The sequence below is a fragment of the Macaca thibetana genome, chromosome 14 (assembly GCF_024542745.1).
Source record: "Macaca thibetana thibetana isolate TM-01 chromosome 14, ASM2454274v1, whole genome shotgun sequence".
NCBI lineage: Eukaryota > Metazoa > Chordata > Mammalia > Primates > Cercopithecidae > Macaca > Macaca thibetana.
The window spans coordinates 123440368-123453400 of NC_065591.1; the positions used below are offsets into that span (position 1 = coordinate 123440368).

At 43.5% G+C, this 13033-nt stretch overlaps 1 protein-coding gene and 1 pseudogene across 6 annotated transcripts in view; one reads left to right on the top strand and one right to left on the bottom strand.

The window, feature by feature from the left end:
• The window catches only part of NTM (neurotrimin), a 1177876-nt gene that overhangs the window by 984243 nt on the left and 180600 nt on the right, over nt 1-13033 (top strand). For all 6 annotated transcript variants that reach the window (XM_050755983.1, XM_050755984.1, XM_050755985.1 and 3 more), the window contains one exon: nt 2950-3182. In XM_050755983.1, coding sequence (XP_050611940.1) covers nt 2950-3182 — 233 coding nt within the window. The remainder of the gene's footprint in view (nt 1-2949; nt 3183-13033) is intronic.
• LOC126934984 (60S ribosomal protein L37-like) overlaps nt 1-13033 on the bottom strand; it is an 843215-nt pseudogene that overhangs the window by 440717 nt on the left and 389465 nt on the right.

Sequence of the window (13033 nt, forward strand, 5' to 3'; positions counted from 1 at the left end):
GAAACCCATGGAGTAAGGTCCCAGGAATCTCTTTTTAATCAGATCTTTCAGGCGATACTGATGCACGGTGAATTTGAGAAGAACTGATTCGGGTGTTCTTTTGGGAGGCCCTATAAGAACACTAAATTTGGAAAACAAAACAAAACAAAAACTGGCATGAATCCTGGTTCTGCAGTTTAATATCAGCATGGTTTCAGTCAATATGGCTAATGTTTCTTAGCCTCAGCTAATTTTGTCTGTAAACTGGCAATAAGTGAACCCAACCAAGTTTGTGAGATGATAAAATAGTGCGTATAATGGGCTCATGTAGTCAATTAACATTGACCGTGAATGTGAATTCATCCAGTTTCGTGCTTGGACCCAAGTGAAGGTCAGAGCAGTGGTCACCCTTCAGGTTATTAATATAAGCTATCCTAGATACATTACTAGCAAAGCAAGCTGCAAAGTGTGTTTTTGTTCTTGAGAGATTTCAAACCTATGCCGTTCCAAATTCATGTTTCAGACAAGGCAGTACCAGATGATAGTCATGGGGTCTGCAAGGAGCGTAAGGGAAGGAAGGTACAACATCAGGTGCACCCTCCATTGACTGCACTTTTCTCCTTCTTGTTCACCCTCAGAGTCCATTCTGGATATTCTCATCAAAGCCACAAGAAAGGCTTGGAGCATACTCTTGACCAGTTCAAACTTCATGTGCATTCAAGTTACCTGGACATCTTATTAAAATGCAGATTCAAATTTGTTATCTCTGAGAGGAGGCCTGAGATTCTGCATTTCGGACGAGCTCCCATCCAAATGATGCCGATATTGCTGGTTTGCTAGCCACACTTTTGTGTCGTGTGGTGCTAGCTCAGTGCTTCTCAAACCCTAATGTGCATAAAGCTCATGTCTAGATATGAACTTCTAGATGTGACTTAAGGAATGACCAGGGGCCATCAGCACTGGCGTCACCTGGGAGCTTACTAAAAGTGCAGATTCCCAGACCCTACCTCAGACCTGCTGGATCAGCATCTGCACTTCAGCAAAATCCCCAGGGGGCCTCATGTGCACAGTAAAGCTTGAGAAACATGCGGAGCTGGCTTCACAACTTTGTTTATTTCCATAGAAATCTGTTATCACCACCTTGAAATCCTTATTCATGCTTGAACAAAATACCCTGTGTTATTTTGCACTGGGCCCCACAAATGGTATAAGTTGTCCTAGACACACTGCTCCGTATTAGTGGTTTTGAAACATTAGTGTGTGTATGACCCAACTGAGATGTTGTTATAAATTCCCAGATTTTCTGAATTAGTAGAATGAGGGTGAGACTAAGAATCTCTAATAAACCTCTCCTGTGATTCTAATATAAGTAGTCCATGTGCACTTTGAGAGATAGTCCCTGACCTTCTCCAAGGTAGGCCTTCACTCATTTCCAAGCTGTATCAGAATGGTGCCAGCGAGAGCCCGCATCTCATTTGCATTGCCAGAAAATGCAATAAGCTGCAAAAACCTTGTCGAGCACCTATGCCAAGGTGTTTCTTTTTGGGCAGTATTTCCCACAAGAGCTCTCAGCAAACTATCCATCTACACCTAAGTGATCCTTCCATAATGTTGAGACATTTACATAAGCAAAGCAGAAAGGATGCACAGTACAGGATTTCTCATGGGGACAGGGGTCTCCTGAAGAAGCAGGTGTGTACAATAGCAGTTGTTAGAGTTTTTATGGTCACAAACCATTTTGAGAATCCAATAGAAGCCATCACCTATCCCCAATGAAAAATTCACCTTTGCACCTTATGAGTCTCACACAGGACCAAGAATTAGAGGACTTGGCTGAGAGGTCTGACTTCTATACTTTTAGCCTCGTTCCTTGGACAAGTCATCAAGCTATTCAGAACCCTAGAGTCATGATCTTTAAAGCAGAGAATGGGTAACAGTGTCAACCTCAGAAATTTGTTGCAAAAAATCAAAGGAGACATTGAGCTGTAAAAGTGCTTTGTACACTGCAAAATAAGGTATACATTTGAGGCATCATTATACACCCTATGCTGCATTGTTATTTCCAGCATTATAGTCAGGATCAGGACACTGTGTTTGTAAATTTAGCCTAAGGCCATGGAACAGACTTGCTGTAGTAAGAGAGGGAAATGAATACAGACAGAAAGACATGATGAGGACTTGGCGAGAGTTGCTGGGAAATTTAAAAGTGTAGAAAAGAGAAGGGAGCTTCCACAATTCGAGGACTCCAGATGCAAAAATAAAAGAAAGAAAATCTATTTTTATATGTGCAGACAGTTTTGAGATTTTGGAAAGTGGCTTTAGTCTAGCAGTAACCGAACATTTCTGCCCCTGGGTATAATGAAGATGAATAGCGATAGTGGTGGTCTGTATTTAGTTTTGACTGCAGAAGCCTTCTGTGGGAATTTGCTATTCTGAGATGAGAGGAATGATGTTTAGTCGTTAAAAGCTGGGTCTCTGGTCTAACACACATTTATTGTGTGACTTGGACAACTAGTTTAGTTTAGTTTCTCTGCTCTTCTAGGCTTTTTCCAATAAAATATTCTTCATAGGGTTATCATAAGTATTGAATGCTGTAGTGCACCCTAAACACCTAGACGTAAATGTGAAGGATTATCATCACCCAAATCCTTGAGCAAAGGGAGAACTGGTAGTATTCGAAGTATTCAGCCATCCTGGGCATGCAAGATACCTCTAGGCTATAACTGAGATCGTATTTGAAGTGGTTCTGTGCTCAAGTGGTTTGAGAAGCACTGAGCAGCATTCTGAGGCTATAACCCCATAAGGCCTTTGCTGTGTTCCAGAAAAGTCCACCCCTGACAAATCAAAGGAAATGTATGTGTTGGGGGAAGGGAGAAAGACAAGATATTCTAGCCTTGCCACGAGGACCCACCTGTGATGGCTGCTGTCATCTCTCAGTCCCTTGACGTACCTGTCTGGTCTTCCCTTCAGGTGCACTATTGACAACCGGGTCACCCGGGTGGCCTGGCTGAACCGCAGCACCATCCTCTATGCTGGGAATGACAAGTGGTGCCTGGATCCGCGCGTGGTCCTCCTGAGCAACACCCAAACGCAGTACAGCATCGAGATCCAGAACGTGGATGTGTATGACGAGGGCCCGTACACCTGCTCGGTGCAGACAGACAACCACCCAAAGACCTCTAGGGTCCACCTCATTGTGCAAGGTAGGTCGGCGGGGCTTGGCGGGGAGATCTGGCTGGCCAGCCTGGAGGGCCTTCAGGTAAGAGTTTTTTCTCTGATCCCCAGCAGAGATGAGTTCTCCTTGTTCTGTGCATCTAGGGTCCAGGGCACATTTCCGGTTGTCATTTTGCAGTTAGAAGCTAAAATTTTCCAGTCATTTTCATTGAGTTGAACTAGGAATGGTTTTTTTTTTAATTTTTGTTCCAATAATATATTTTCTCAGGAAATTATCTTTTAATTATTGCTTTTCTTGACTTTTTTCTCCCCTAAGTTTTAGTGGGGTTTTTTTTTTAAATTTCATGCAATTCCAAGATTGTGTTGTGTTTAAAACCAGACTTTTAATGCGCTTTTGAAAGTACAAGTATGCTATGCCCCCCTTCAGCCTTGAAAGGAAGCAGAGCCAACCAGGATGCACTAGGCACTGCCTTCAGCTGTGTCCTTCACAAATACCTGCTTGTTTCCGGCTCCCTTGCACCTCCTCTCATCTCCCAGCCAGGGGTTTTAGATGCCATTTCTCCCCTGTAATACTGGTGTCTGATTCTCCCTGATTTGATTCCATCCCAACTCTCCTGGCCTTCTTCTCCTCCCCTGGCTCCTGGCTCATGAGGCCTTGTATGTGTGTGTGTGTGTGTGTGTGTGTGTATGTGTGTGTGAGAGAGAGAGAGAGAGAGAGAGAGAGAATATGTGTGTTGGTTCTACTCTCTCAGACCCTGGGAATGGAGCTCACCTCCATTCCCAGGCAGAACCAGTCCTGGGGCATTCAGACACCACTTAACCTGGTTGAAGGATTCCTAGTTAGTGAGCAAGAGCTGGCATCACACTTGGCCACTTTCTGGCTGTGAGACCTTAAGTGATTACTGTGTCTCAGGTTCTCTTTCTGTAAAGGGGGTCAATGTGAGGATTGAATGGTACATGTACTGACATAGAAAACACTTAGAAGAGGACCTGGCACATACAAGGGCTATTTCAGCTGTTGAGTTTTCTTTTCTTTTCTTCTTTTTTAGGACTCTTGTAATTTTTATATTTTTTTAGCCTCTTTTACAGTGGGCCAGATATCTTATTTTGTGATGTCAGCAGTGTAGTCCCTGAGCAGTGGCATGCCAGATCCAGTGCTGGGGCCCTTTCCCAGGCTGATCCCGAGGCCCCTTCACAGGGACGTGCAACTCCAGGGCGACACACTCCTCTCCTAGGGGCTCCTTCCTCCAGTCCCCTTGTCAGTGTGTTCAAGAGCTATGGGATGATTGGTTAGAGACAGAATAGGAAGGAAGGAGGCTTGTGAAAGAAGAACTGAAGTGAGCTGGAAGAAGGAAGGGGAGGCCCGCTGTTTGACAGTAGGGGAAGGCGGAACTTGGGTCGTGATCAGCACTGTTGAGTGAGGCAGGGTGAGCAAGACTGAGAGGAGGACACGCGAGAACCAGGCGATACTGGACATGGCTCTGGGCAGAGCGTATGCCAGGGGACATGGGAATACCTCACGCTGTGGCCCAAGTTTGGTCCTGCCGAGTTTTTATTATATTTTGCTTACTCTTTCTTACCCAGAGGAAATTATAATGGCTCTTTAAAAAGTGATTCTATAAATGAATACTTTTTGAACTGATGCATGCAAACAGCATTTTTAAAGAAAATAGAATTGCATAGAAGGTATCAGGGTGTAATACAAACAGTGGAGTAGGTATTGCCATGTGAGATTTTTGTTACAGTTTGTGTACATTTTTTAATATAAAATACATTTTTTATTGTGGATAGGGAGACCAGAAATTCTCGAGAATCTCCACTCTGTGGGGAGGGCTGGTGAATGCCCCAGTGCCACTATCTGCATACTCTACCAGGTGGTGCTTGGAAGCCATTGCTCAGCCCTTCTCCTGTCCTGCCCCAACCCCTGCACACTTAGTGTTGAGAAAAGAATGCCTAGCATTGACAATGAGAGACTGGGAACTAGGAACTATTAGAGACATTTGCTTTAGGAAGCAGGGCCTTATGGAACTGGAAAATGGAAGGAATTGTGAAAAGTGCTAATGCCTCCTTGAAAACAGGATCATATTTTTGTCATTTTCTTTGTTCAGTCCCCCCACTCATGCACACCCCCACACCCCTGCCCTGAACACCTGCCAGAATGCCTTATACAAAGTGAACATTTAATAAATGCTTATCCAAGCAAATGGCTAGAATTAGAGCCAGACGATCTTATATGGGCTCCAAGAGAGACGGCTGGGTGTTTGTGGGGGTGAGATGATGGGAGGGGGTGAGAGGATGGAGTCTACATCAATCTTCACTCACGTCCAGGCTAATGGAAAATGTCTAATCCCCGGCTAGGTGTTTACATCTGTGACTTGGCTGGGTGCCCTCTTCGCATGACACACCACCTCAAATATTGGAATCTCATCTTGGGCTAATTTTCGAATGCTGATGGGTGTATTGATCTGGAAACAAGCTGGGTTAAAAAAGGCATTGGTCTTGTACACAGACTCAGCCCAAGCTAATCCGCCGTCGATATGCCTGGACTGAGTATTATCGACACTTTAATGAATAGAGGACCATAGTTTTTTCAGAGCCGAACTGACCCCCTCTTCAAAGCAATCAGACAAACTAAATAGAGCCAGACTCTTGTGTTTCTGTATTGGAAAGAGGATGCACCACCATCCTGGATTACAAAAAAAAAAAAAAAAAAAATGAAAAGGAAAGAAATATATTTATCTTTGGATCGTTTATTATACTGAACATAAACCCTAATTCCCCCGGCAGAAGCTGACTATCTGGATTTGAAGTTGCTATTCAGCCCTGAGCGCAATGCTTCTGGAATAAAAGTTGGGCATATTAGGTTTTCAAAATGGTATTATGATCATTTAAAAAAAGAAATAAAAACAGCAACAACAAAAAGGAACTAAATTGATATTCTGCCTGTGAGTATGTGTATTTATGTATATGAAGTCAGCTTCATATCTAAATAAACCCACACAGAAGGAAGGTAATGGCATCTCACAGCATTGCGCAAGCTGCTTCAGGTCTGGGGTATGTCTTTCCTCTTACTGTCAAATATCCCATCTACCCCCTAGTTCTCTGTACTGGATTTTCTTCCCCTGTGGTCCTGATCCAATATGGTTAGTTCTTGCAGACAGTCATGCCAAGGCGGCCACATGGGGCAAGTCTCTGGGGCCAGCTAGGAGCAAAGCCCATCCTTGGGGAGGAGGGTGACCCGGGAATCAGTGTGGGAGGGAGATGGAGGGGAAGGCAGCAGAAAAGGGGGAGGCAAGAGAACTGACCTAAGTAGCTACTTGCCAGGGTGGCTATTTAAAATTAAATTTAAATTCGCTACAACCAAATAACATTTAAAATTTACTTCTTCAGTCACACTAGCCACACTGAAGTGCTTACATAGTCAAGCAGGACTGCTGTTCCCTTGTGTTAGTTCATTTTGCTTTACTATAAAGGAATGCCTGAGGCTGGTAATTCACACACACACACACACACACACACACACACAAAAGAGGTTTATTTGGCTCATGATTGTGCAGCCTGTACAAAAAGCTTGGCACCAGCATTTGCATCTGGAGAGGGCCTCAGACTGCTTCTATTCGTGGCATGCGGTGAAGGGGACCCAGTATGTGCAGAAATAGCATGGTGAGAGAAAAAGCCAGAGAGAGCAGGGACGGTGCCAGGCTCCTTTTTACCACCAGCTTTCGAGGAAGCTTATAAAGCAATAACTCACTTGCCCCACTAACCTGCATTTATCTATTTATACTCCATCCCCATGGCCAGACATCTCCCATTAGGCCCCCACCTCCAATTTTGGAATCAACTTTCAACATGAGATCTACAGGAACAGACCCCCAAACTACCGCACTCCTGTGTTGAACAGTGCAGAGAGAGAACATTTATGTGAACTTCCATTGTAAAAAGCTCTATTGGGTGGTGCTATAAAGGGTTACCATTATGGATCAGCAGGTGTTAAAACTAGAATGGCTTTCCATGGCTTGACGGGCTAGGTATATTGTAGAAAGGAGAGTGAAATTTTTGAAAGAGGATGGAAATTTTTAAAAAGATGATGCCCCTTTAAAAACAAGAGAGAATTGTTGAAAAAGATGGAGTAATGGAGTTCCCAGGTTAGCTTCAATTGTTTAAAAAGGTGGAGTAATGGAGTTCCTAGGTTAGCTTAGACAGAGAAGAGTCTGGAGTCCAAGGATGTACCTGTAGGAGAATAGGCGGAGTTCAAGGGTTGGTTAAGTGTGAGCATGGGGGTGATGACTCCACCAGGACCCTGAGATTTCTACCTGTGAGCTCGGGAGATGAATACTAACATGTCTAAAGATCACATGGCAAAACTGATTCATCAGCAGAGGGGAATGAGTTCAGATACCTGGACTTCTTGACTTTGAGATGCCTTGAATACTCCCTTCAAATGTGAAATGTAAGAAATACCACCAGTGGATTTGCATGTCCAGAACATAATCTTTTTGTCCAGAGTTGGGGAGATTCATCTAAAATTTATTAACATTTAGGTCTAATGATTTCCATCTCTTTGATCTTAGGGTTTTCTGCTTAATAAATGTAATTAATAAGTGATTCTCTCTGGAGTCTAGCTGAATATTTTATTCCTCTCACCCTCGTACTCCTGCTACCAAACCAAGCACCCTGTACATCTGAAAAAGCCATACTGCTGTCTCCATTGTTCCCTTGGACAAGGCTACATCTTGGAAAACACAGAGTGGATAAAACACTCAGTGGGAATGAATTGTTTGCCTAATTAAGGACAGCTTGAGAAGACGTCTCAAAGGCCCCATCTGTGGATGGTGGTAGAGCAAAAGTGTGCCATGGTTGTGCGCAGAGTGTTAAGAAAGGTCCTCCCTATCCAAGCATGGAAAACGGACTTCTCAGTTTTGACGGTGCACCTGCGGGACTTCACTCTCACTCAGAGACACATTTGCATGACAGAGAACAGTAGAATACAGTGCTTATAAAAACAGGGATATTAGTGTAATAAAAAATTTTTTAAAGCTTTTAGCCTCTTTATTGGTTTTCCAGGCCCTACCTAGGCTTCTCTTTTGTCACTGGAGTATCTAATCAGCCCCTCCCTTTTGTTTGGTAAAATGAGTTTTCCTATTTCTTGCTGGGCAGAATTAATCTGAAAATCCCTGCTATTGTTTGATAGTTAATTACCTGCCTTTGGAGTTGAACAGCTCCAAAGCTCAGGTAAAGAAGGGAAACACAAATGTCTATGGAATAGGGCAGGAATGAGGGAAAGAAGCCAGGACATTCTGTTCACTTCGTGTGTTAATGTAATTCCAGAAAGGAGGGGACTAGACTAGGGAGATATCCAGCCCAGGCAGCGACTTGCAAATAATGGATGTATGGCCACATCAGCCCCTCATTTACCTTTGATTGTCTCCCTGTTTCTGACTCTCTCTCTTACCCACCTGATACATACAACCTTGTTTCTTTCCAATCCTGAATAATTAGTTGACCTTGTCAAGCAAAGCTCGTTATGATGATTCAGAGAACAGGAATAATAACTTTTAATTTCTAGATACATACACCCCAGAGACCCCTCCGCACTCTGAATCTGAACTGAAGGAAATTTGAAACACTAAATATCAAAGGAAATAATGTGACCTAATCCTTCCTTTGAAAGCAAAGCTTTCTGTGTCTCCAGACATGTCACCCAGAAGGCACCATGCCCTTCTGGTAGGACAAGGCTCCCGGAGAGCTCTGCAGATCTTTGCACCAACACTTGCCATTCAAGCTGAGGCCATGGTAGAGGAAAACATCATGATCCAATTCTAAATAGACTGAAGTCACCTTCTGAGAACATCTGTGTTCTCCAGATGTCAGTAGCCCTGTGTGACGGATCGTGGGGCATACTTATCATCCCAAACTGCTTTCAAATGACCTCTCTTTTTCCAGTCCCATTCAAGAAATAGATGAAAATGTATATTTGGTCTGGTCATAAGACTGTGTATCTAAATTTGATAGAACTTTGAAAAAGTCAGGAAATTAAATTCCACTACAAAATTGGAGCTCTCCTCAAAGCACCCTGGAGAATGACAAGGAAGTAGGACATTTTACCTGAAATTGATGTATCCTATCTAGACAGCATGCAGATGAGGCAACTCTGTTCTACCTGGTGAGTTTTAAAATTTCCTGAAGCAGTTACTGACAACAGAGGGACAAAAATTGACAGAAAGGCTAGAGCACATTTCAGTAAACCCATCTGAAGCATTATCTGTCTGCTAAGCCAAGTAGGGCAAAATGTAAAGTCTAAAGTAATCTCAGCAAAATGCCAGAGTTAAAGTCATATTCGTTTAATAATGGCATTTTCTTTTCCTTTTGGTATGGCTAGGAAGGGGTCCTCATGTTCCCTACAGAGTTTGGAAAACCTGGCATCTTTTGCGGAAGAGTAGTAAAAATAGGGTCCCCTGTTCTAGCCTTTCACACCCGTTCATAGAGAATGGAGCAGAAAGTTTAGATGACCCTATTGCTTTACAGCAAGCACTTACAGAAGTCAGGCAACATCTCTCCAGGTAAGCAGTTTGGGCTCCCATGGGGAAGTCTGTAAGCAGCCCCTGAGTTCTTACCCCTTAGGTGCTTTTCCCCAGGGAGTCTGGGCTGCATCTGAGCGGCCTCAGATTCTAACACCGTAGGATTGAGAAACATGGCTCTGATTCCTTCTGGATCTTGATTCTTTCTGCAGCTTCCAAGTGAGAAATGTCATTTATTTTGGGGAAAGGACAAACACTAGATCCTGAATAATCAGCTTTTTCAAGATATATCCCCTTAGACTCCCATTCCCATATCAGAGTGCTGATTTATTCAAGCTGCACTTGAAGAAAATCTTCTTAATTAAGGGTTGGATGAGGTCTCTTTATGGTCTCATGACCCACCACTACAGATCTGGCTAATCCTATAATATATCTAAAATTTTCCTCATTACTGTATTCCTAATTTCAGAAGGTCCCCCATACAGAATGTATATACAGCAATATCAAGAGCAGCTGACTTGGATGCCATGACTGTTAGGAGAAGATTCTTAGACACTCAAAAGACCCAAAGATTCTGGTCATTTCTCTCTTCTTAATAAAGTTAAAGTGCATAGCTTCTTAGGGCATGGGGAGTAGTTAATGAGGAAGGTTTCCATCCATCTGTTGTCAGATCGAAGACACTCTACTGACCCTGTTGAATTCCATTTAACAGCGTTTTGAAGCCAGGTCCTGGGGACACAAAGATTCATACAGAGCTCCTGCCCTGTCCGGCAGAGGAGACCACTATACTAACAAATATCTGTCTTATAAGGTAACAGGGATTTGGATGTTTGAGCATATAAATGCTATGACTACACTGAAATAGAGTAATTGAATTTACCTGCAAGATTAGACAAAACTACAAAGTTATATTTCATGAGGGTCTTGAATGGACAGTGGAATTTTTTTTTAGGGGCATCCCAAACAGGAGCAATCATGTGTCCAAATCTTGGAAGGCTGAATGTGTGTGGTGTGTTGGAGGAAAAGTGAGGACGCTAATGTGGTCACAGGGCAGAGTTCCTGGGATGAAATCACTCACTATATGGCTAGAAAGGTAGGCTGCATCTCAGTTTCAGGTGAAACCAGATAGGTTTCCAATAGGCTTGTTTTTTCTTGTTGTCCTGCTAGAATGCTACTTCTCTTTCTCAAGGAAGTGCATGTTACATTGTTTTGACAATGGACAAATACTCAAAAGATTGTCAGTGGAAAGGAACATGACAAACACCTAGGTCAATAAATCTTAGGTAGAAAAGAGATATATTGGAAGGAAAGAACATATCCAATCCCAACTGGTTCTATGCCCCTTGCATTGTTAAGACACAAAGGGGAAAGATTGCAAAAGACTTTTCTACCAACAAGTCAATTTTCAAAAGCACTACAATGTATGTCTTACATTTGAATTTGTAATAATGATTCTTCTTCCATAGTATAGTTAAGGTGCGTTTCTTTGTGTCCTAGCAAATAGAGGGTGTGGTACTGGATTTTGTGCTGTCATGGTGATGATCATGGCAGAGAGGGTGAGGATGCTGCCGAGGATGCATGACAGCTTCAGGAAGCAGTCCCCAGCCCTCAGGTCCTCAGCAGCCTCCTACCTGAGAGTCCACATACAAATGAGAAGACTCCCTGTTTCTGATGTCTCCAGGCTAATTTAGACTTTGAGGTGTCACCACTTGGAGTATATGTTGAGACGTATTCCTGTTGAATGTCGCCCGTGGTAAATAAATGTCTAACGTTGGTATGAAATCTAATTGGCTTCCGCTAGAGCTTGGCTCAGCAGAGGAATTCACTCCTGGAGTTTTTGGAGCACCACACTTTGCTTTTGAGAGATCTTCATTTCATGTTATTTGAGAAAGAATTTATTGATGCAAAATCAGGGCAGTTTAATTTGGTGGCATGTTTTCTTTATGTCTCAATTATATATTCATGTCTTTGTGGTAAACTCAGCTGGTGGGGGGATTAAGAATTCAAAATAGAGGATTTTCACTTGGCAAGCAGTGCTTTCTACTGTGATTAATTGGGAGTCTGCACAATGAACCCGGTGTTGGCTCCGTTGGGGATTTAATAGCTTAGTGGAAAGAAGTAAATTTCAGGATTTAAGAGTTTTGGGTTATAGTCTGAATTTTGATAATTACCTGGAAAAATGATCTCCTTATTTTAGTTATTCCAGATTAGATATTCCCAATCAGATACCTTTTATAGAAGTGTTTTTGTGTCCCCTAATTTGATCTGGACAAAGGTGCCAAGTAGGTGCAGGGAAGCAGAAGGGCACCCCTCATTGTTGTGATCACCTACCAGCCCTAAAGGCTTCCAGGTGCTTACATCCATTTGTCTTTTTCTGTCTTCTTTCTATGGACGCAATCCTCTAGACAGGGAATGCACACATGTCCTGCCGCTGATGTGGGTCCCTGTTCCCAGACACCTGTCTGGGTCGTATCCTGTTTCTCCAGCCTCAGCCGCCTCCACAGAGCTCTATTGCTCCTGGCTTTCCGGCCTTCTGACCTGGTGCTGTTCCTCAGCTCTCTTGCCACCATCTCCTGTGTTCTCACAGTTTTGTTTGGACATGTTTTATGGTGTTCTTATCATCCTAAAACCTGGATTTCACCGAGGGGACCTGTGTGCTAACACTGTTCCTCATTCCGAGGGCTAGGCTGGCCAAGCCATTTCTTCCTCCTCTGAGAAAGAAAGATGAGAAATTTTGATTATTTTCCCTTTCACACATAAACCATCATGTGTCAAGTCCTGAAATTGAGGTTGGAATGGATACAAAGATGGATGAGAGGGGTCCCTACAATGGGGACGTGCAAACGGGGTGGGGTGCAGGTGGGATGTGGAAGGGCAGCAGCTCTCACAGCCGCCGGCGAGTCCCTGGGCTGAGAGTGATGCCTGCAAGCTTGGGAGCCAGGCTTTGCTGTCCCAGAAGGCCAGGAAAGTAGAAAAGCCTTTTGAAATTGAGTAGTGTGGCGTTTCAGCTCCCGACTCTTAGAATGAAATAGCGACTCTGCCGCACCCACTTTGCTCCCCTCACCCCTCATTTCTGTACTTCGGCCTGAGTGATCTTTTCAAATCCAAATCTGGTGGTGCCTCAGGACTTCTCTTTAGCCAAGACAGCCAATTCCTTATGAAGGAATTGACAATCCTGGAGGCCGGGCTCCAGGGGACCTCTGCTACTGGTTCATACTATGCCCTGGCTCACTATTTTCAGTCTAGTGTATTTTTTCTTGTTATTTCTGGTCACAGGCCCTTTGAACATTCACTTCACTCTTCCTGGAATTCTCTTTTGCTTTTCACCCAGTCAGTCCTATTTATCCTTCTGACTTTGACTC